This window comes from Coptis chinensis, chromosome 3, assembly GCF_015680905.1.
Source record: "Coptis chinensis isolate HL-2020 chromosome 3, ASM1568090v1, whole genome shotgun sequence".
In the NCBI taxonomy this organism is placed as follows: Eukaryota; Viridiplantae; Streptophyta; class Magnoliopsida; order Ranunculales; family Ranunculaceae; genus Coptis; species Coptis chinensis.
The window spans coordinates 90,635,848-90,656,155 of record NC_141458.1 but is presented as its reverse complement, the minus strand read 5'-3'; the positions used below and the strand labels follow the sequence as shown (position 1 = coordinate 90,656,155).

The window sequence follows — 20,308 nt, the reverse complement described above, 5'->3', positions numbered from 1 at the left end:
ATAGTTTTCATATACACTCAAATGATATGGCCACGTCGTTTTGGTATACACTCAAACGACTTTGCCATATCGTTTGGTTACGTCATTTGAGTGTTAGTATGAGTAACACTCAAACAACTTGGCCATATCATTTGAGTGTTAATCAAACTAACACTCAAACGACATGGCCATATCGTTTGAGTGTGTATACTCAAATGATATGTCCCAGTCGTTTGAGTGTATACCAAAACGACGTGGCTATATCGTGTACACTCAAACGATATGGCCAAGTCGTTTGAGTGTATACAGAAATGGCCCAGAAGATTCGTTTTAACGAGACCGGTTAAATTGGTTGCTGGGCCTGAGTTTTTATGGCAAATTTATAATATGGCAAATTTGTAAAATTTCTTTTATTTTTTGAGGGTTGTCCAATCCAATTTGATGAGTGACCGATGGAATCACCTTTCCTAAATTCTAGGAAAACAAAGCGCTGTCTTCTTATGCAGTTGGACTGTTTTGAGCTGTGAATGATCCACCGATATCCACCCAATTATCGTAAACTATAAATATCTAGCTCACAATTCTGCATCGATTATCAATTTGGCCTAGTACGTGATTCCCCGGCCATTAAAAGCCTTCAAAGATTATAGCACTACTAGATAGAAAGTTCCAGAAAATTATTTATTGGGAGGCGTTTAAGGGACATATAAAATTGACACACAAAATCACTCAAGTTATCAACCTTTTGATCACTCAAGATCTAACAGTCACCAGAGAATTAAACAAGTTGTTTTTAGACTGGTTTTTTTGGGTTAAAACCGGTTCAGCAAATGAATTGAACCCGGTTCCGGGTTTCACTATTCTTCATCTCAGAAAACAGAATACGAGAGAGTGACGGGGGAGAGAAAAAGAAGAAGCTCGCCATCTTCTTCGTCACCAAATCTTTCCGTGTCCCTCATCATAAACTTCCTACTCATCTGTCTTTCTTCCCTACAGGCTATTGAAATAACCTTTATCTCTTCTTTCTATTCCAATTTTGTTGCTTCATCATCTGTTTTTGGAGAAGAGCTGACCCCTCTATTATTTCTTTTCTCTTTCGTATGCATCGATGACGAACAAATAAGAATAAACGAGTACTTTTCTCACTTTTTTTTTCCAATTGAATTTAAAAGCAATATGATTGATTCTTTATTTTCAACAACAATCTGAGATGGAATGGACAGTACAATACGAAATTAATTTGAGGCGGCAACAAGTAAAATTACTATGTGGAGCTAATGGAAGCAAAGGATCAATTACTAGCAACCAATTAACAATTCTTGGTGATGAGCTGAAGTATAGGCAGATTTCGACTTTGTTATGAGGACTGGCATACAAGCACATGGTTTGTATTTGGTTGAGGGTGACTAAAGATTCTTAACAGCTGGAGGACGCTCAATGTAGTTGTTATAGGATTGGTGATTATATTGTAGTGTGTATGTATGGGGATGCTTTGTTTAGAGCTTTTGTTTTTGCTGGAAACTAAGTTTTGATTTGTTTTGAGTTTGGATTAAAACAATGAAGTTTTGAATGCTTTTTCGATGATGTTTTGTACAATTTTAGCTTGTCGTCCATACAAAAAAGTGAGACAAAATTCATGAAATTAGATAGCAATTTAGGGGTGCAAAAGGATTGGTTCGGATGTACCGAATCCGAATCCGAAAATTTATACCCATATCCGAATCTGAATCCGACGGATATTAAAAAAATCTAATATCCGATCCAAAAATTAAAATTAATTAAAATTTTATTTGTTTTGAATAATTCATTTTACCACTATAAAAACTAGTATAAATATTATATTTGTCATTTATTATTATTATTTTGTTATTATAGTTTTATATTATTAGTTTATGATTTTATATAATATTTTATACAATAAAAAATGAATAAATTAATTATATATAATAACTATTAATTTTTTAAATCGGATCGGATATTATCGGATGAGGATATGTCAGTATCCGAATTCGTATCCGAAACTAGTTCGGACATAAAAAAAATATCCAATTATCCGATTTTTCGAATATGAATTCGAATCGGTTGAATATTTGGATATCCACTTGCACCCCTATAACAACTACAACTATAACGAGAAAGCAGTTAGCTTGAATTGTATAGATTTTCTGCTGTCTAGTATGAGAATACAAAAGTATACAATTGATAGTAGACTTGAACGCAGTATATATAATGGATTCAACATAGGACCAGAAGTACGACGGCAAGGAAAACCCGAGGAATGGCAGGTCCCCTAATAACAGGCCGGATCAAAAGAATTGCCGTCGATTTGTATTCATTCAGTAGACTTAGTATTTACTCACAAATAAATTTGAAACCACACACTTGCTTAGAATTCTCGGCATATAAATGGTGTTTGCATACACAATTGTGTGCTGCTCACCTTTTAGAGTCTAATGCATTTAAGAAAAAAATATGACAATAACTTAAAAAGTGCCATATCAATAAACTAGTGATCGAACTGCATCTTCAGTACATAAGAAAGCCACTTAAGATTCATATACACAAAAATGTACGCCCCTACATATTTAATCCACCCAAAAGAATGTGATTCCTACATCATATTTAATCCAACAAAAATAATATGATTCCTACACATTTAGTTCACCAAAAAGAATGTGAATATAATCCTATATATTTAGGGAATCCACCAAAAAAATGCATCGCTTTTCCTCAATCACCATCCTTCAAACCCTCAAAAGTGGTTTTAACTGTTGCAAACATGAATATCAAAAAAGATTTAGTTAACATAATCAATTGAACTAAAAACTTACTTCTAGTAGTTAAGAGTAAATAATTACCTTTAAAATGTCAGTCGGATCAGGTCCCAAGTTTTCAGCAGGTCCTAAGTTTTTAGCAGACTTTTCAGTAAGGGCTGTATATAAAAATAGTTATAGTTAGTGCAAATTTATGAAAAGAAATATGTGGAAAATACATGGTAGTTTTACTTACAAGGCTCAGATAAGTATGCCTGCAACTTTGGATTTTTCGGATATCTTCGTCTATCATGCTCTGTGTTTTTACATAAGACACACTTCCTTTTCTTCTTATTTCAAGCTATCTCAATAGCGGGCTTCCATCTTTTACTGCTGCTAACTTTCTCTTTCCTTGTGCCATCCTTCGGTCTTCCTTTTGTTTGGGAGATAACTGGATCTAATATTGGCATTTTTTGTGAGCCCTTGGACACGAGTCCTTCTTGTCCTTGATGGTTTGGATCACTTGAAATCTCAACGTTTTTTTGCAGTGTTAACAATTTCAGCACGCTCCTTTAAAATATCAAGAAAAAGCCCTTCAATTCCGCTAATGCCATCTTATACAATTTTTCATATTCCGAGTGTAGACACTTGCCGCGTGTTTTAATAACAAGTTGTGTTCACTAACAATTCGATCCTTATGTTCTGAAACGAAATCCTCATCACATTCATTTCGAACTATCTTCTTTAGAGCTTCATCATATCTATCAACAAATTCACTTAGACTAGTTCTGTAGTTGACAAACTCATTGAAGAAGGCATTGACCTCCTCACTACGACCTGTCGTATTCATACCAGCAAAAAATGTACGACGATGGTATATAGGAGCCCAACATTCTCTTATATCAAGCAAGCCCTCAAGCCAAGGGTTCTTAGTTAACTTAAATTCTTCCATCAAGTTTTTCCATGTCCTTTCAAAGTCTTCAACCTTGTATGTAAAGTGAATGTATTTCTCCAATCCAGTCTTGAACTTTGAATTCTCGAAATAAATATGTTCTAACTTTTCACCAAATTTCTTTTTAATATGCCAAATGCATAGTCGATGCTTCGTATTAGGGAAAACCTTCCTCACAGCACCACACATGGCAGCGTCTTGATCAGTGATAATGGACGTTGGATGCCGACCACCCATTGCTTCAACCCATGTCTTGAGCAACCAATTAAATGCCGCCTCTGTTTCATCGTGAAAAAGTGCACATCCAAATTGGATAGATTGGTAATGATGATTAACACCGGTAAATAAGGGGCAAATGACATTTTGAATTTGTTTGTCCTGTATGTGGTGTCAAATGTTACAATATCACCAAATTGTTCATATGCCATACGAGATCTAGGATCAACCCAAAAGAAGTTCGTTGCTCTTCTTTTTTGATCAATTTGCACGTTGGAAAAATATTGAGGATTTTCTCGATACTTTCTTCGGAAATAGTTGATAACTGATTGAGCATCTCCTTCCCCTAGTTTTTTTTTTTTTTTTTTGTTTTCCCTCGTTGTCCGCAAGTGGCCGGTTATAGCAATCTCTTCCACCATAACCAAATTGGTCACCTCCAAAAATAGAAGGAACCTTCGAAATCTGCATACTCTCCTTATCGAATTTTTCAGTCAAATCCTTCGCAGCCACAGGCATATTCCTATTCGACGGCAAATGATGTCTTTTAATCAGTGTAACAAAATTATGGTTATGCGCATTTTCATAGATAGAAACTTTCCACTTCTTAATTTCTTTCATGTACAATATGTGTATACTTGCCAAACAATCTTTTTTCAACGTGGAACAACTCCGACTTTTTCCCCTGAGATTGACCTTTTCATCCTTCTCTTTATGAGTCCCGGCCCTCACGTGAACATACAAGTAAGACATTTGTGACTGCATCAACACGAGCTTGAGTTTTCTGTGACGATCTTATTCTAATAGTAAATCCTTCTTGTCGATCATACTCTTGATAATAATCCTTAGTTTCATCAATTGAATCAAAAAACATGACCACCTGTGGCTCTTTATGATTTTCAACCTCCGAATTTGAACATGTATGCTCCATCTTTTGACTACTTCAAACTGAATCTGAAACATATTGGTAAGTCATTGGAAGGCATTTATTGGTCTAAATTCTAAAAAAAAGACAAATTTTCAAAACTAAGTGTTTAGAAACTAAGTTGTGAAATTTACCTTTCTCCTCATGCTCTGTGTCTGATTCGTTTTCAAAAAAAGAGAGACAAAATAAGGGACAAGCTACAGTGTTGTTGTGTTGCTATAGAGAAAATGGAGGGTTGACAAAGTGATATTTTGATGAAACATAATAATTATTATTAGGGTAGGTGAAGAAAAGATTGGCGAGCTTCTTCTTTTTCTTTCCCCATCACTCACTCAATAGTCACAAATTCGGAATTCGTTGTTAATTCGGCAACGATGAAATCGTTAATTCGTATAAATTCGTTTAAAAAATCAGAAAAAATCAGTCATAAATAATTAAAATATAAAATAGTATGCAGTGTGTAGGGGTAACTTCGGATCGGATCGGATAAAGGGTTTTCGGAAAAATTTCCAATTTTTTTTCGGATGGCAATATCTTTTTCAAATCCGATCCAATTATTTTTCGGATGTCAATTTTTTTTCCGAATTCGGAAAGTTCGGAAAATCGGAAAATTTTCATAAATTTCGGAATCCGCAAAATACGGAAGTAAATCGGAAATTTGAATTATATAATTGGATTCTCTTTTAGGATAACCATTGTTTATCCAGTTAATACATTCATTTAGCAATCATTTTGAAATGTATTAATTCAATAAACAAGTTAGACCTTTTAACACGTTCATTCAACAAGTTTTTTCTTCATGTTAATCCATTAATCCAATAAATAGAAAGCTGAGAGAAATTGAGACATGTACTAAAATGACAATATTAATTATTTGAAATTGTGAGAGAGACAATGTTTTACTTCTCTAGGGTTTTTATTTGGTTTGTAAACTATCTGCAGTTTTAATTTAGTAATTATATGAAATAGACTGCTATATGTTAAAAATTTAGAAATTAATCGAAAATCGGATCGGATCGGATTTTGAAAACACATCCAATTCCGATCCAATTATTTTTCGGAAAAATCGGATATCGAAACACAAATATCATTGCCAAATTCGGAAAAATATCGGATCGGAATTCGAAAAAATTGGTTTTCGGAAAAAAGAGGCACCCCTAGCAGTGTGTGATTTTACATCATGTCAAGGTTACTTCGAGCATATATCAAATTCAAAAGTTGCGAAGTCTTGTTATATCCTACAAATATTTGCAATTCATAAAATAAAATATTAAAATAAATGAATACAAAGCGGAAAAAAATCGGAAATTCGCTAAAAATCGGAAAAAAACACTAAACATCGAGAATTAGGAGACTTTTACCGTTTTTACTGTTTATTCGTTTAGAAATTCGGTAACCAATCAATTCGGAGACTTTTTACATTTTTTTTTTTAAATCATAGATTTTTGTGACTATACACTCTCGTATTCTGTTTTGAGACGAGAATGGTGAAATCCAGAACCGGTTTTAATTCGTTTGTTGAACCGGTTTTTGTTGAACCGGAAACCAGTTTGAAAATAGCTTGTTCAATTCTCTACTGACTGTTAGATCTAGAGTGATCAAAAGGCTGACAACGTGTGTGAGTTTGTATGTCAATTTTATATGTCCCTTGAACGCCTCCCTTATTTATTAGCACGTGTAAGGGTATTCTAGATATTAAGCAAAATACAAGACAGTCAACGAGTTTGACTACCAAATGTTGGACTAAAATCTAAGTTCCAACTATAAATGTATCAAAGCTTAATATCGCTACTATAAATAGGACCAAAACCTAAATACCCCAAGAATAATAACCTGGAAATCGTAACTGGATGCAAATGTATTAAACTAACCTCAAATAATAAGGGTCCTATTACTGACGGACCCCATATTGTGTTGGGCAGACTAAAAAAAAAAACAATTATTACAAGTATGCCATTGGTCTTAAAAAAATCCAAAAAAAAACAAATATTACAAATTTGCCATTGGTCTCAAAAAATTGAATTCGAAAAAAGCTTAAACGACCCGGCTAAGTTGTTCATTGTGTAAACCCAACGATGTGGTCACATCGTTGGGGACTCAGTCCAAACGGTGAGACCACATCGTTTGAGACTTAGTCCAAACGGTATGGTCACACCGGTCAAGAGGCCAAAAAATAGAACTTTATATTTTTTCAAAGTTCAAATCCCAAACGTTTGGGATTTGAACTTTGAAAAAATATAAAATTCTGTTTTTTGGCCTCTTGCCACACCGTTTGGGATTTGAACTTTGAAAAAATATAAAATTCTGTTTTTTGGCCTCTTGACCGGTGTAGCCACACCGTTTGGACTAAGTCTCAAACGCCAAAAAACATAACTTTATATTTTTTTCAAAGTTCAAATCTCAAACGGTGTGGCCCACCGTTTGAACTAAGTCTCAAACGATGTGGCCACACCGTTTGGACTGAGTCCCCAACGATGTGGCCACATCGTTTGGACTAAGTCTCAAACGGTGTGGCCACATCGTTGGGGACTCAGTCTGAACGGTGTGGCCACATCGTTGGGTTTGCACAATGAACGGCTTAGCCGGGTCATTTAAGCTTGGGGTTTTCGAATTCAATTTTTTGGGACCAATGGCACACTTGTAATATTTGTTTTTTTTTGGGACCAATGGCACACTTGTAATAATTGTTTTTTTATTGGAGTCTGCCCAACACAATATGGGGTATGTCAATAACAAATACCAATAATAATTAACGGAAAATCGAAAACTGGATGCAAATACAACAAACTAACCTCAAAGAATAATTAACGAGAACGAACAAACCTTAAAAAATAATTAATGGGAAATCGGAAACTGAATGCTAATGCATTAAACTAACCACAAAGAATAATTAATTAATAGAAAATTGAAAACTGGATACAAATACATTGAACTAACCTCAAATAATAGTTAACAGGAAATCAAAAATTGGGTGCAAATTCTTTGAACTAACCTCACAAATATAATTAATGGAAAATCAGAAATTGGATGCAACTACATTGAACTAACCTCAAAGAATAATCAACGGGAAATCGAAAACTAGATACAACTGCGTTTAGCTAAACTCAAAGAATAATCAATAGGAAATTAAAAACTAGATGCAACTGTATTGACCTAACTCTCAAAGACTAACTAACGAGAAATTAGGAACTGGAAGCAACAACATTGAACTAACCTAAAGAAAATCAACAAAAATTCTCAAAAATTGGATGCAAATGCATTATACTAGCAATATTTTTTTATTTTTATGTTATGTTATTATTATTATTATTATTATTATTATTATTATTATTATTATTATTATTATTATTTTGTATGGAACTAACCTTAAAGAATAGTTAATGTGAAGTTGGAAACTGTATGTAAATGCATCGAACTAACCTCAAAGAATAATTAATGTGAAATCGGAAACTCGAAACAAATGTATTGAACTAACCTAAAATAATAATTAACGGGAAATCGGAAACTGGATGCAACTGTATTGAACTAACTCAAAGTATAATTAAGGGGAAATTAGAGTGGATGATATGCAAATGCATTGAACTAACCTCAAAGAATAATTAATGGAAATAAAAAACAGGATGAAACTATATGGAACTAACCTCAAAGAGTTATTAACGGGGAATCAAATCTAGATGCAAATGCAACGAACTAACTTCAAATAATAGCTAACGGAAAATCGAAAACTGGATACAACTTCATTTAACTAACCTCAAAGAATAATTAACGAGAAATCTAAATTTAGATGCAATTGTTTTTAACTAACCTCAAAGAATTAATTAACGAGAAATTAGAAGTTGGATGTAATTGCATTGAACTAACCTTAAAAATAAATTAACAAAAATAAGAAACTAGATGCAAATGCATTGAACTAACCTTAAAGAATAATTAACATAAAATAGAAAACTGGATTTATATATATGCATGCATTGAACAAACCTCAAAGAATAATTAATGAGAAATAAAAAATTGGATGCAATTGTGTTGAACTAACCTCAAAATATAGTTGTATGATCTGTAGTTGGAATCTTCAACAAGTATAGTTTTGCATTTAAAATAGTGTTTGTCATATCTATTTTTGTATGGTTGGGAATGACTTGGTATTCAAGTAGCTTCAATATGATCTTTGCCTTATTAGACATTCTAACAAAACTTTATTCAAATTTCTATTATTTAACAACAAATAGAAGTCGAAAGGTTTTATCAAGGTTGTGTTCTATCTTTTTATGGAGCGTAGGGTTTTCACATTGCAAAAAATTTGGATGTGTGATTAATATAATATTTATATCTCATAGTTCTGCATAGTTACAAATATTTTTCAGAATAATTTAATATAATGACACCCGTTCGTAAGACAGGTTCGAAAGCTAGTTATATCTAAATTAATAATATTAGTAGGTTAGTTTTTGTGAGACTAGTAGTAGTGGTCAGGCAATTGTAGCTAGGGAATGGACGTAAGTTACATGGTTACATGAACTTGTATTTAAGGCTTGTAAGTTAATAAATAAGGGAAAAGTTGATTATTGTAGTTGTTTGCACAATAGTGTGAATTGGAGGCGGTTCCCTCAATAGAACCAATTGGAGTTTATGGGGTTTTCTCGAATTAATCCCATCCTATCTATCATCTTTCCTTTCTTTCATTTTAACATTCAATATAATCTAGTTTGATCCACTCCTACAGAACCTGATGGTGTCAGATCTGTTCTTGCCAGATAAGAGTGGGTGGGATGAGGCTAAGATCAAAGCCCTATTTAACATGGAGCCCTATGTCAGTCCATCTTAGAGATCAAGGTGAGACCTAAGAATGCTCCAGCTGATAAGATGAGATGGAATAAGGATAAACATGGAGTCCTCACTGTCAAATCTACTTATAGTTTTCTTAAGTCTGACGAGGAACTGGGCCAAAGTTCAACCTGCAACCCCCTCACCCTGAAGCACATTTGGAAGACTCCCATTCCTGCATACATCCAAATGTTTCTCTGGAAGATGTATATCACAGATCTTTGCCAATGGGAGATGTCTTTGTGAGCAGAAAGGAAGTTGCAGGGGAGAGTTCTCCCCGCCTTTTCGCTACAAGGAAATTGAGTATCAGAGAACACACTTTTTAGTTGTATTTGGATTAGAAGTCTGTGGTTCAGCTCACATATAGGAATGAGGATGCAGAAGTTACCAGGCCAAACTCTGAGAGAAAGAGTGGATACCTTTGTAGCCTGGAGTTGCAGCTCCAACACAGACAAGAGTATGGTAGGTATACAATCTACATTCTTGCTAAATCAGATCTGGAAGGCGAGGAATGAATGCAAGTTTGAGAATAGAAAACCCAACAGAGAAAGGATGCTCAGAGACAGCAGAAAACTGGCGGACAATTGCCTTCAGGCGCACAGAGAAGAACATCTCAATACTAACCCATATTTAAGTTTATTAGACAAATGTTTTGAGAAAGTTTTTCCAAATATACCAAATGAGAGTATAATCATTAGATTTGATGTGTCATATCACAGGCAGACAGGATGGGCTGGAGCTAGAGCTATAGCAGTAGATAGTGAGGGAAGAATAGTGGGAGCAACCGAAGGTTCGTGGCCTTGGATGCGCCAGGTTTGAGCTTGAAGCAAATGAAGTTGCGGTTTTGTTTGGCACAACATCTTAGAGTGAAACATTTTGTTTTTGAAGGAGACAATGCTGAAGTAATCCAAGCCTTACAAGGCAACTCATACCGTTGGGGATGGACAGCTTTAATAGCTAACATTACCTCCTTGTTATCTAGTTTTAACTCTTCTGCTTTTAGATGGATTAGTAGACTTTTGAACGGGGATGCAGATTCTCTAGCAGCTTGGGCTTACCACCAGCTACCGAAGTCCGAGTTGCCAAGTTGTATGATTCAGTCAAACTGTGTACCTCTAGTAGTTTGATGATATATATATATAAGAGTATGATTTGCACCAAAAAAAAAAAAAGTGATATCGAAGTCGTTCGATCTTTGGCTTGTGGGGATAGCATCTCATTGTTAACTTGTATTTATCACGGTTCTTGTATCAAAAAAAAAAAAAAAAAAAAATGAGTGAAGAGGTTGTGGTAGAAATTAGAAATACATTGGCGAGTTTGAATGAAATCTTTGAATGTTATTGTGCTCAATTTAAGGAGACAATGAATGAACTTTGTAAGCAATGATGTTGGTACTTAAGGGATTTCATAAATGTTTTCGATGGAAAGGCTGTGGTGATCCGCACCAAACTTCTTAGTTCTACAACATACAATCTCAACAATTTCTTTCCAATTTTTCATGAAGATACCAGATTTTGTGGGGCTTGGTTCATATTTAGAATTATCTTTCAATTATTGTTTGTTGCAGTGACAATTTGTGGGTAGGAATTTCAAATCATTTGTACCTTTCCTCATCTCACATGTTGAACCAATTCGAATGGAATTTGATCAACAATGTAATGTGCTTGATTCAATTATGGATTGTCGCTGCTTATGGGATCGTGGAAGATCGAAGTGCAATATTTCAATCTTGAGGACAAGGTTGTTTTCAAGAGGGATGGAGTTTTTAAGTACGTGATTGATGGAGTTAGTTAGTGTTTCCTATTATCTGGGTTAGTTATTATGAGACTAGTAGTGGTGGTCAGGTAATTGTAGCTAGAGAATGAACGTAAAGTAGTGGGCAGTTCCTTGTAGTGGCTGTTTATGGGTTTTTTTCAAATTAATCCCATCCTATCTATCATCTTTCCTTTCTTGCATTTTAATTTCCCATACAACTAGATTGTATCACCTAACTTTTGGGATTGGCACCCATTTAGTTAAAAAACTATAGAGGTAGAAAGGAGAAAGCCATTTCAATTTTAATGGCGTAGAGGGAAGATTGGGGATTGATAGGTTGACGTCCCATCAATTATGTTTGTTTTGGCTGTTGGAAATGCCCAAAACAAAGAAGCAAGAACCAGAGTCCATCCAGAAAACAAGGCAATAACCTCTGCCACTCTCTTCTTCTTCATTACCGAGCTGATGTTTCATCTTTCTCATTTATGGCTTTATGGCGTCCTATTCAAACGTACCCTCTTCTTTGTTTTCAGCTTTTGGAAAGTATCACTTTTTCTCAACACGTTGAAATTGAGGTTCTCTCACTCAAGATCTGACGTGAAGAGATGGAGAAGAATTACATCTCCAAATTCAGAATCTGTGCCCAGGTTTAGAAATGCCTAGGTTCTCTGAGTACTAACTTGGTTTTCAATTACACACGTTCAAACTCCACATCTTTCTTCACCTCAGGGTTTCCAATTTATATGTTCTTAGGCTTCTTGGCAACAGCAAGACAGAACCACATTGTTCTGACTGTCGTTCTGACTTCTTAGCATAAATAGGAAAACCAAAAACCCACGGTGAAGGAGAATGTATGAAGTATGAACCATGCTTTGCTTGACCCATCAGCCATGCTACGTTGGGCCAAAAGTCTAAACATGTAAGAAACAAACAGTATGACCACTACCCAGTTCCAACAAATATTGATTCAAAACAGTTTTTTCAAGTGTGTAACTACTTAGAACAGCAGAAACAGACTGGCGTTCCAAACCTTTTTCCACATTTCCCATTTTTTTTGTTTTTGTTTTCGTTTTTTTTGATAAAAACAGTTCCCATCTTCTATATGTCAAATACAACATAAAAGCTCTTTGCATCACAGAATCACATTGAGGAATAAATAATAGTATATATGAAAGAGTCCCTACTACAATTTCAACCCTTGGAACCTTCCTGCCCTAAAAGCAAACATCATAGGGCCACAGATGGTTCTCAATAACACAGACTAACTGGTTCATCTGAGCATACCTAATCTTATTATGATGCCAAGAAATTTATATCAAAAAGGGTGCATCATCCTTCACTCCGCTTTCTTTTTCTTCATTGGAGGAGGGAACAGTACACGGAAGACCCACGCTGCTACTATAGCTCCAATGAAGGGGCAAATCCAATAAACGTACAACTGCTCCCATGTATTATGGCGGTCGTAAATGTACGCCCAGCCAAAGGCCTGCAAGGCACAATAATCCTGCTTATTAGGCACAAATCCTACACAACTGAACAGAATTCACAACACAACAATATAACATTGGAACATTGAATCAATTGAGAATAATAACCTAATGCGGACCCAGAAGGATGTCTTTAGGCAAAACTACTTGTCTATACTTTTACCTGCTGATTAAACAATACTGGCTGCATGTTGAAAACAAAAACACTAAAAACAAACTTAAAATTCCTTAAAAAAATACATACCCAAGTGGTTAGGTCCCATATCTCAAAATAACTTAACGGTAATCTCTGGTGTAATGCTATATGGGGTTAACAAAATAGTCCCTACCAGTATACAGTTATCATAAACAAAATTTTTGCACCCTACATTTAGACCCTACTCCACTATAGTGCCCAATTACATCAAGGAGAGGGACACAGAGAAACTAGTAAGGACCTAAAAGAAGGTGCACCTACATGCAAAATAATAGCTCTATCAGCTTTTCTACATAAGTGGACTATAGAACCTAAATGGAATAAACGAAATTTCTCTCTGACAGATTTTATATGCCTCCAGCACCTTGACATTTTTGTCATGTAGAGGCGTGCTTCAGACATTCCTGCCATCTCAGCCACATAATGGTGTGAATTTGTTTTGACACTCCTGATGTTGCATTTGTCAGACTCTACAGATCACTCTCAAATTGAGTTATATAGTATAAAGAAATAAAAAAATAAAGAAATAATTGAGTTATATAGCATCTGGCAGATCTTCACAGTACTGATGTAATTTCAATGGTTCTACATAATTTGAAAGGGAGGTGGAACCCTCCACACCTTCCAATCTCACAGTTTGCTGATGTTATGACCTGGATAATCCTATTAGACAAATCGATAGGCAGTTACCACAATCTGTGGTTGGTTAACTCAAACACAGTCAATAAAGGTTGCTTTGGGCGGGTTAGACCACAGGGTGGGTCGAAAGCCTGGGTACACACAAATCTAAGGAAGAAAACCGTGGCGGCCCACCATCGTTCAAAAGGTCTTATTTAGATGGAAAAAGGAGATTTTAGTAAACCCTAAAATCTACACACTTTCAATCCGAAAAATCACTACTAAATTCTCATTAAATCAACCAATTAATTTGTGAGACCAAAGGTCTTATTTATACAATCTTCAAAGAAATCCTAATTAGAAACAAACTACTAAAATAGATAATTCCTACCCGAATACCAATTACTAAAATAAACTAAGTTACTAAATAATACTAATACTAATTCCATCACATTTTCAGTTGCCCTTACCACTTACGCAACATACACACTTTTGGAAAGTGACTACCCAACATGATTTAAACCAAGTATTAAAGTCAAATGGCTTTGGTATTGAATGCGCTTCTCAAAAGGCTCCACAAGGAAAGGGCAGACCTGCTCATCTGCACTTCCTCTCAGTTTACATAACAAAGTATAAATCTATCCTTTTAGCTGGAAATCCACTAGTCCAGATCAATTGAAGAAGTTGTTCAAAGCCCTCATCTCTTGCTCATTCTGCAACCTCCCCTCCATTCCTTCTCATACCAGACAAAATTGGGATCACCACAGAAGCACCACTTTAAAACCCACTAACTAGCAATGTCTCCCATTAGACGGAATGTGGCCCTTAAGCATTCTTGGACTCCCCATACAAACCCTTCCACCCTATTGACAAGCTTGTGTTTTTTTTTTATTGGCAAGCCTGTTTTAAATGAGATCAGTAACTCTTTGATGCTGGTGGGGTTTGAGCCCCAGACCTCTGGTATCATCACCCAAAGGTTTTACCGACTTTGCGAGTCGGCACTTGCATTGACAAGCTTGTTGATATAGATGTTCTCCAGTTTAGAGCTCCTTTCTCAATCGTAGAACTAGTGTCTCCCATCTGTCTTCTGAACCTATTAATCCCACCCATGTTTATTTATTCCCCATGAAATTCTTATAAACATGGAATCACAACTCTTGCCTTTTATTTCTTGGAAAGCAACAAATATTAGTTTGAATTGTCAATTTGGTAGACGAAAGATAAGTAGTTTGTCCTCGAAAAATCTCTTGTTTTTCTGCCATACTCCCCAAATAAGATCACATATGGTAGAATACTCCACAATCTGCTCCCATCCAGAGAGTAGACTCCCAAAATCTATGATGCGTACATAATCAGCCACATTTTCATCTAAAACAGTGACGAGTGGTTCACTTTGTGCGTAGAAATTAAGACGTGCACCTAAATGACAGGCCTGCCTCTCTATTCCTCATCCAAAAAAGGCAGAAGTATTGAAGTTGCATTAAATGCAATATCAGAAGTTGGTCCACAACCTGACTCTTTTGTCACTTTAAAATTTCAATTCTATAGTTTCTATTTTAACTGAGAATCGTTTACATGTTATTCACTATTGCTAAATTTTCTGTCATAAAATTATGGGTTATTTAGCTTTTGGGCCACTTTTATAATGGATAATTTGCAGTTGGTCACCAATTGATCGTTTATTAGCCTTTGGGCCAAAATTGACAGTTGACTGCGTTGACTTTGCTTTGACCGTGATTTAATCGTTAGTCTCAAAAAGAGTTTTTGTATAATGACTAAAACACCCTTGCACAGTGTCTATCACGTGAGTTTTTAAAGTGAACAAATAATGATCAAGTCTTAGATCAAATCCAACGGTCTAAATTAAACTTCCATAGATCTATGTAACTAAACAAGGCCGGGAGCACTGGATCGTGCTCTCGGTCATCTTCTCCACTAGCATCTCTGTCTCCACCATCAGCCACTACGAATCGACCACCATTCGGTTTTGCTCTCCACTCAAAACCCAATAACATTAATTAATCAAGTAACCCCAATTATCAAACCAAAAATCCCATCTCCAAACTCAATTCAATTCACCAAAGGTAACTCACACTCTCTCTCTTCTTCTGTTCATCAGTTGTTTTTTTCAGTGTCACTCAGTAGTAGTAGTACTAGTTCCTCTCTCTCTCTACAAAACCACTGACCCAAAGTCCCAAACCACTCTTCTCAACAAAAGAACACCGACTCTTTCTGCTTCATCAACAAAACAAGAGCAGAAAGTCCATCAACAACCCATCGAAGTGCATCACCAATGTCAAGTTTATTAAGAAGAAATAGAAAACAACATTATAATAATCATTACGTGGCACAACCAGAACCGTTGATAGCAAGATCTGGTAGTTTAAGACCAGTTCGGTGCTGCGAGGAAAGAAAGCTATGGTCACGATCTACGACCCCATTTTCACCAGCTTTAGGGCGGCCTCTTTCAGCATATCTTTCTGTTGGATGAAAGAGAGAGCTCAAACTTCTTTTCCTCAACAATCTTCTGGAATTGTGAAATTTGCCTTCTTGGTTCTGGGACAGACCTTTTTTTCGTTGGGAAGGTCTTTCATTCAATGAAGAAATTCGCAATAGTTAACCAAATCAAAGCAGTAGCCAAGAACAAAGAAAAAAAGCAATTGCGCGGAGCGATCCGGCGATACCGTCAACAGCAAGCAGCCCATTTCAACTTAAACACTGACACCATTAATGGAAGGACCGGAAAATGGAGATGGGTGTGGTGGTAATATTAATGGAACGCTAGCATGCTAAATTTTTTTCATCACGTACTGCAAAAGGTAACATATTAGAGTGTTAGGATTTTTTATCGGGAGAGATTACGACACGTGTTACGAATAAATGTTCAGGATCAATAGTCACGGTGGCCATTGATTTGAACAGAACATTGATCTTAGCCGTTTATTTCAATCACGTGTAATACACGTGTAAGGGTAAATGTGTCAATTTAGAAAATATGGACGGATCACCATTAATTTTGGCCCAAAGGCTAATAAACGATCAATTGGTGACCAACTGCAAATTATCCATTATAAAAGTGGCCCAAAAGCTAAATAACCCTAAAATTATTTTATTGTTCAGTAACTTTGAATGGCTGGAAACCATCTTCTCTACCCATTTTACACGTAAAAATGTGTCCCATATTGTAAAAATAAATTTTCACATGGTTTTTTACTACATACTATAACAAATCTGTAATAATTAAGATTACTAAGGCTCTTGTATTTATACAAGTTCACCTACATATGAGCGCGCCAAAGGCGCTCTAATATAGGGAGCTTTCTAAGTTAGACGCTCTTGCGCTTTCGCTCTAGGATTTGGTGACTAAGCGCGTGACCTGTTTTCATTTTTCATTTTTTTCTCTCTATGTTTTTCCTGAATTCAGATGTCAAATTGAAAAGTTAAGCGGACTAATGTTAAAACAAAAAGGAGAACTGCAATCTCAATTCATCTTTCTGAAATACAGTACAAACATCCATTGAGGAAAAGTTTGATCATCAAGTTTGGCTAACACCAATCAGATTGTAATTCTTTCTTTCCACGAAGTCCCACCAACAAGGTTATCTCGAGTTTAGCTGCAACATACAGGAGAATGGGAGAAACTACAAAACACGGTTTCCTCTTGCTGTTTTCTTATGGGTGGAAACACAATAATTTCTCAAGCCAAAAACTGGTAATTAAGGTACGGGGTAAAAATATTTTAGATTCTCCGTTTTTGTTTTGTCATAAGTGAGATCAACCAGGATGGCATTCGGAAAAAAAGAAAAGAGAAGTTTGTTGCGTATAGGCGAAACTTCTCCCATAGTGTTTAAGAGCTAACTTTTGTCTTTCATATCAGTTGTCGACTTGTCGTATGTGTGTGACCCGTGGTCCCATTGTAGGAGTGTTAACAGAGTCCACTCCATGTTTGTGGTACAGTATGTGCTTACCATTTGCTGGACACTTGACATACATTGTCGAAGCCTCCCTCTACGAATTTGAGCTTTTAGAGCAAGTGGTTCTCAACTATATATTTCACTCATCAAAAAAAAAGTTAGAAGTCTCACTCTCTTTTTAAAGTGCTACATCTGCTATGTGCTATCAGATTCTCATTTGAACTATTTCAAAGTCTCACATCTACCATTATATATCCTTCACTTTCTTTTCCGACATGATATTTCACATCTCCTCCAATAACAAAAACCCATTCTCCATTATACAACCTTATCCATATGACCATGTGTTTGCACTATTACGCCTAATATATTCCTTGGAATCATCTAGTGGTGCTTATGCACCAATTGTGTTAATTCTTCAGTGTGGTGAAAGAGTGTGTCATTTTGCATGTGCTTCCAGAACAAGGAAAGTTGTAAACTACATGTTGTATAAACATATAAAGCAAACAATTTTCAAAGCAGATAATTTTCTAAAAGTAGTAAACAAGTAAAAAAATAAAAAGGAAGTAACTCACATTGGCAGGATTCATGGAAGGACCAGTGTAACCCGAACCCGCAACGACAAAAGCAACAGTGGAAATAGACAGCAACAAGGTCTTCAAAGTTGGACTATTTGGACCCCTGAGAATGATAAAAAGAACACAAAAAGTGATTGAAAAAGTCAGAACTCCTTCTGCAACAGCCCCAGTATGCAATTCCACTTTCAATGAAGGTCCTCCAAGTTGATGTTTATACTGACTAGGCACCACTTCCATTATCGCTACAGCCCCACCCAGTGCCCCAATCGCCTGTCCAATCACAAACATATTAATGACAATATAATATAATTCAATGGCATAAAAATAATAAACTATACCTGGGCTGGAAAACGCAAGGCCATGGAAATGAGGTCATCAGACCCAATACCAGCAGCGTAGAACGCGGCAGTACCAGTTGGATTAAAACTAGCTCCACCCAAAGCATCGCCAATTATGCTGAATACGAAAACGAGGAAGGCGACGAGAAGAATGGTGATGACTAGATTGGCTAATGCTATGGTTTGAACGCCAGCCGCAGATGCGATGATTGATGTAAAGATTCCTAACGTCGAAGCACAGAATACCCACATGAATGTTAGGATACCATCTCCTATTGCAGCCTTCACAGCCCCCATTTATTTTTTCTCTTTATTGGCTTCAAATGTGATGTGTGTATTAACTAGTAAAACGGTGGGAGCCGAAGAAGAGAAGGACCTGAAGAGAATAAAACAATTATATTATCTCAGCAACACAAGATATAAAATTAGCAAATAATTTGGAGCAGACCTTTACAATTATTGTTGATATCAAAAAATAATTATACCAAATAACCAAACTTGATTCATATCACTCACTTCAATTACATCTACAAATCTACAACAGTCAGAATCAAAATCAAGTAGTAGTGTAGACTACTTTGTGTATAACACGTGGCGTTTGCATTACCTATCTCGCCCGATTTAACGGTACCAAACTGTTACTTAAAATATAATTAAATTCAGATTAAAATATAAGAATTATTAGCTATGGACAAGTTGATTAAATAGATTGAAATAAAAGTCAACGAGAGAATGAGAAAGTGGTTACCAGCGTTGACGGAGGGAAAAGGGAGTGGTGGTACGTGTTTTTGTGTTCAAAGATAATGGCGATGGGGAGTTGTGTGATTGGATGGAATTGTATATAATGTGATAATAGTAGGATGGTGAATTTATCAAGATTATTATGATTAGGATTAGGATGATGATGACCAATACTAGTAGGACTCTACTCAATGTATGATTCACCTAACACCACACACTAGCCTTCACGTTCCTATTTCTCACCTGTTTGGACTGTGCTACCAAGACCCGACCCCATGGGACTTGATGATATTTTAAAACCCACGGGTTATAATAAACATACCCACGAGTTATATTATACATTAGTTTTTCGTTCCATCTCAAATTTGGTTTTCTAACTTCAACACCTACTGCGCGGATTACATGGTACCTAGTAGCTACCAGATACAGATAGGGGTGTCAATGGATTGGTTTGGGTCGGATTATGAAGATGAGATATACTAGAATTACTGGAAAATTCGAACCCAAACTAATAAGAAATTTGGAACACAAAATTAAACCGAACCGATAAAAAAATTGAAAACCTTAAGCCAAACTGATAAGATATACTAGAATTACTGTCCCATAGCAGTGGATAAGAGAACAGTGGAGAATAAAGAGAGTGAGATGAAAAGAGAAGCAAAAGAAACTATCAGGACCCATACAGACAACAACCAAGAGTCATTTTATACCATTTCCAAAAAAAAACCCAACTCAATTGAGTCAATTCGCATACGCTCACTTGATTATAAATTAAAACTTAACCGACCCGAACTAAAAATTATAAAATCAATTAAATCAATTAATTTTAGCCATACAATTAATAAATATATACAAAATTAATTATAAATATTATTAAAATACTATTTTATCGGTTGGGTGATTCGGTGGAGGACAAATCCAAAACCAAATCAATATTTTATCGGGTTATTGAACCCATTGACAGCCTACTACGGTACTACCTACCAGAGCAATGGTTGATAAATGTTTGGGAGCTCTTCCTTTTAACAGTTAAGTGAC

General features: G+C 35.7%; 1 protein-coding gene and 1 long non-coding RNA gene across 7 annotated transcripts; both read right to left on the bottom strand.

The window, feature by feature from the left end:
• Positions 1-2,839: 2,839 nt before the first annotated feature.
• On the bottom strand, positions 2,840-5,206 carry LOC147511575 (uncharacterized). The gene is made up of 3 exons (XR_015217029.1): positions 4,957-5,206; positions 2,989-4,851; positions 2,840-2,911 (listed from the first exon to the last, which is right to left on the bottom strand). It is a non-coding gene; the product is annotated as an uncharacterized LOC147511575 (long non-coding RNA).
• Positions 5,207-12,543: 7,337 nt separating this feature from the next.
• SIP1A (small and basic intrinsic protein 1A) lies at positions 12,544-20,008 on the bottom strand. Of its 6 annotated transcripts, none has more exons than XM_086603237.1 (4): positions 19,834-20,008; positions 18,530-18,905; positions 18,189-18,461; positions 12,544-12,884 (listed from the first exon to the last, which is right to left on the bottom strand). In XM_086603237.1, the coding sequence occupies exons 2-4, from the start codon at positions 18,824-18,826 to the stop codon at positions 12,735-12,737; spliced, it is 720 nt and encodes a 239-aa protein (XP_086459363.1). In that variant the 5' UTR covers positions 18,827-18,905; positions 19,834-20,008; the 3' UTR covers positions 12,544-12,734. The 6 variants fall into 6 exon arrangements, with proteins under 6 accessions (XP_086459363.1, XP_086459362.1, XP_086459365.1 ...); XM_086603236.1 differs by having other exon boundaries at positions 19,278-20,004; XM_086603239.1 differs by lacking the exon at positions 19,834-20,008 and adding an exon at positions 19,514-19,624.
• Positions 20,009-20,308: the final 300 nt, after the last annotated feature.

Bases quoted from the DNA above. Each gene is read 5' to 3' on its own strand.
- SIP1A (XM_086603237.1), bottom strand. From the start codon at position 18,826: ATGGGGGCTGTGAAGGCTGCAATAGGAGATGGTATCCTAACATTCATG. The intron at 18,462-18,529 runs GTATAGTTTATT...GTGATTGGACAG, and splicing joins CCTTGCGTTTTCCAGCCCAG to GCGATTGGGGCACTGGGTGG. The intron at 12,885-18,188 runs GTGAGTTACTTC...TGTGCCTTGCAG, and splicing joins CTTCCATGAATCCTGCCAAT to GCCTTTGGCTGGGCGTACAT.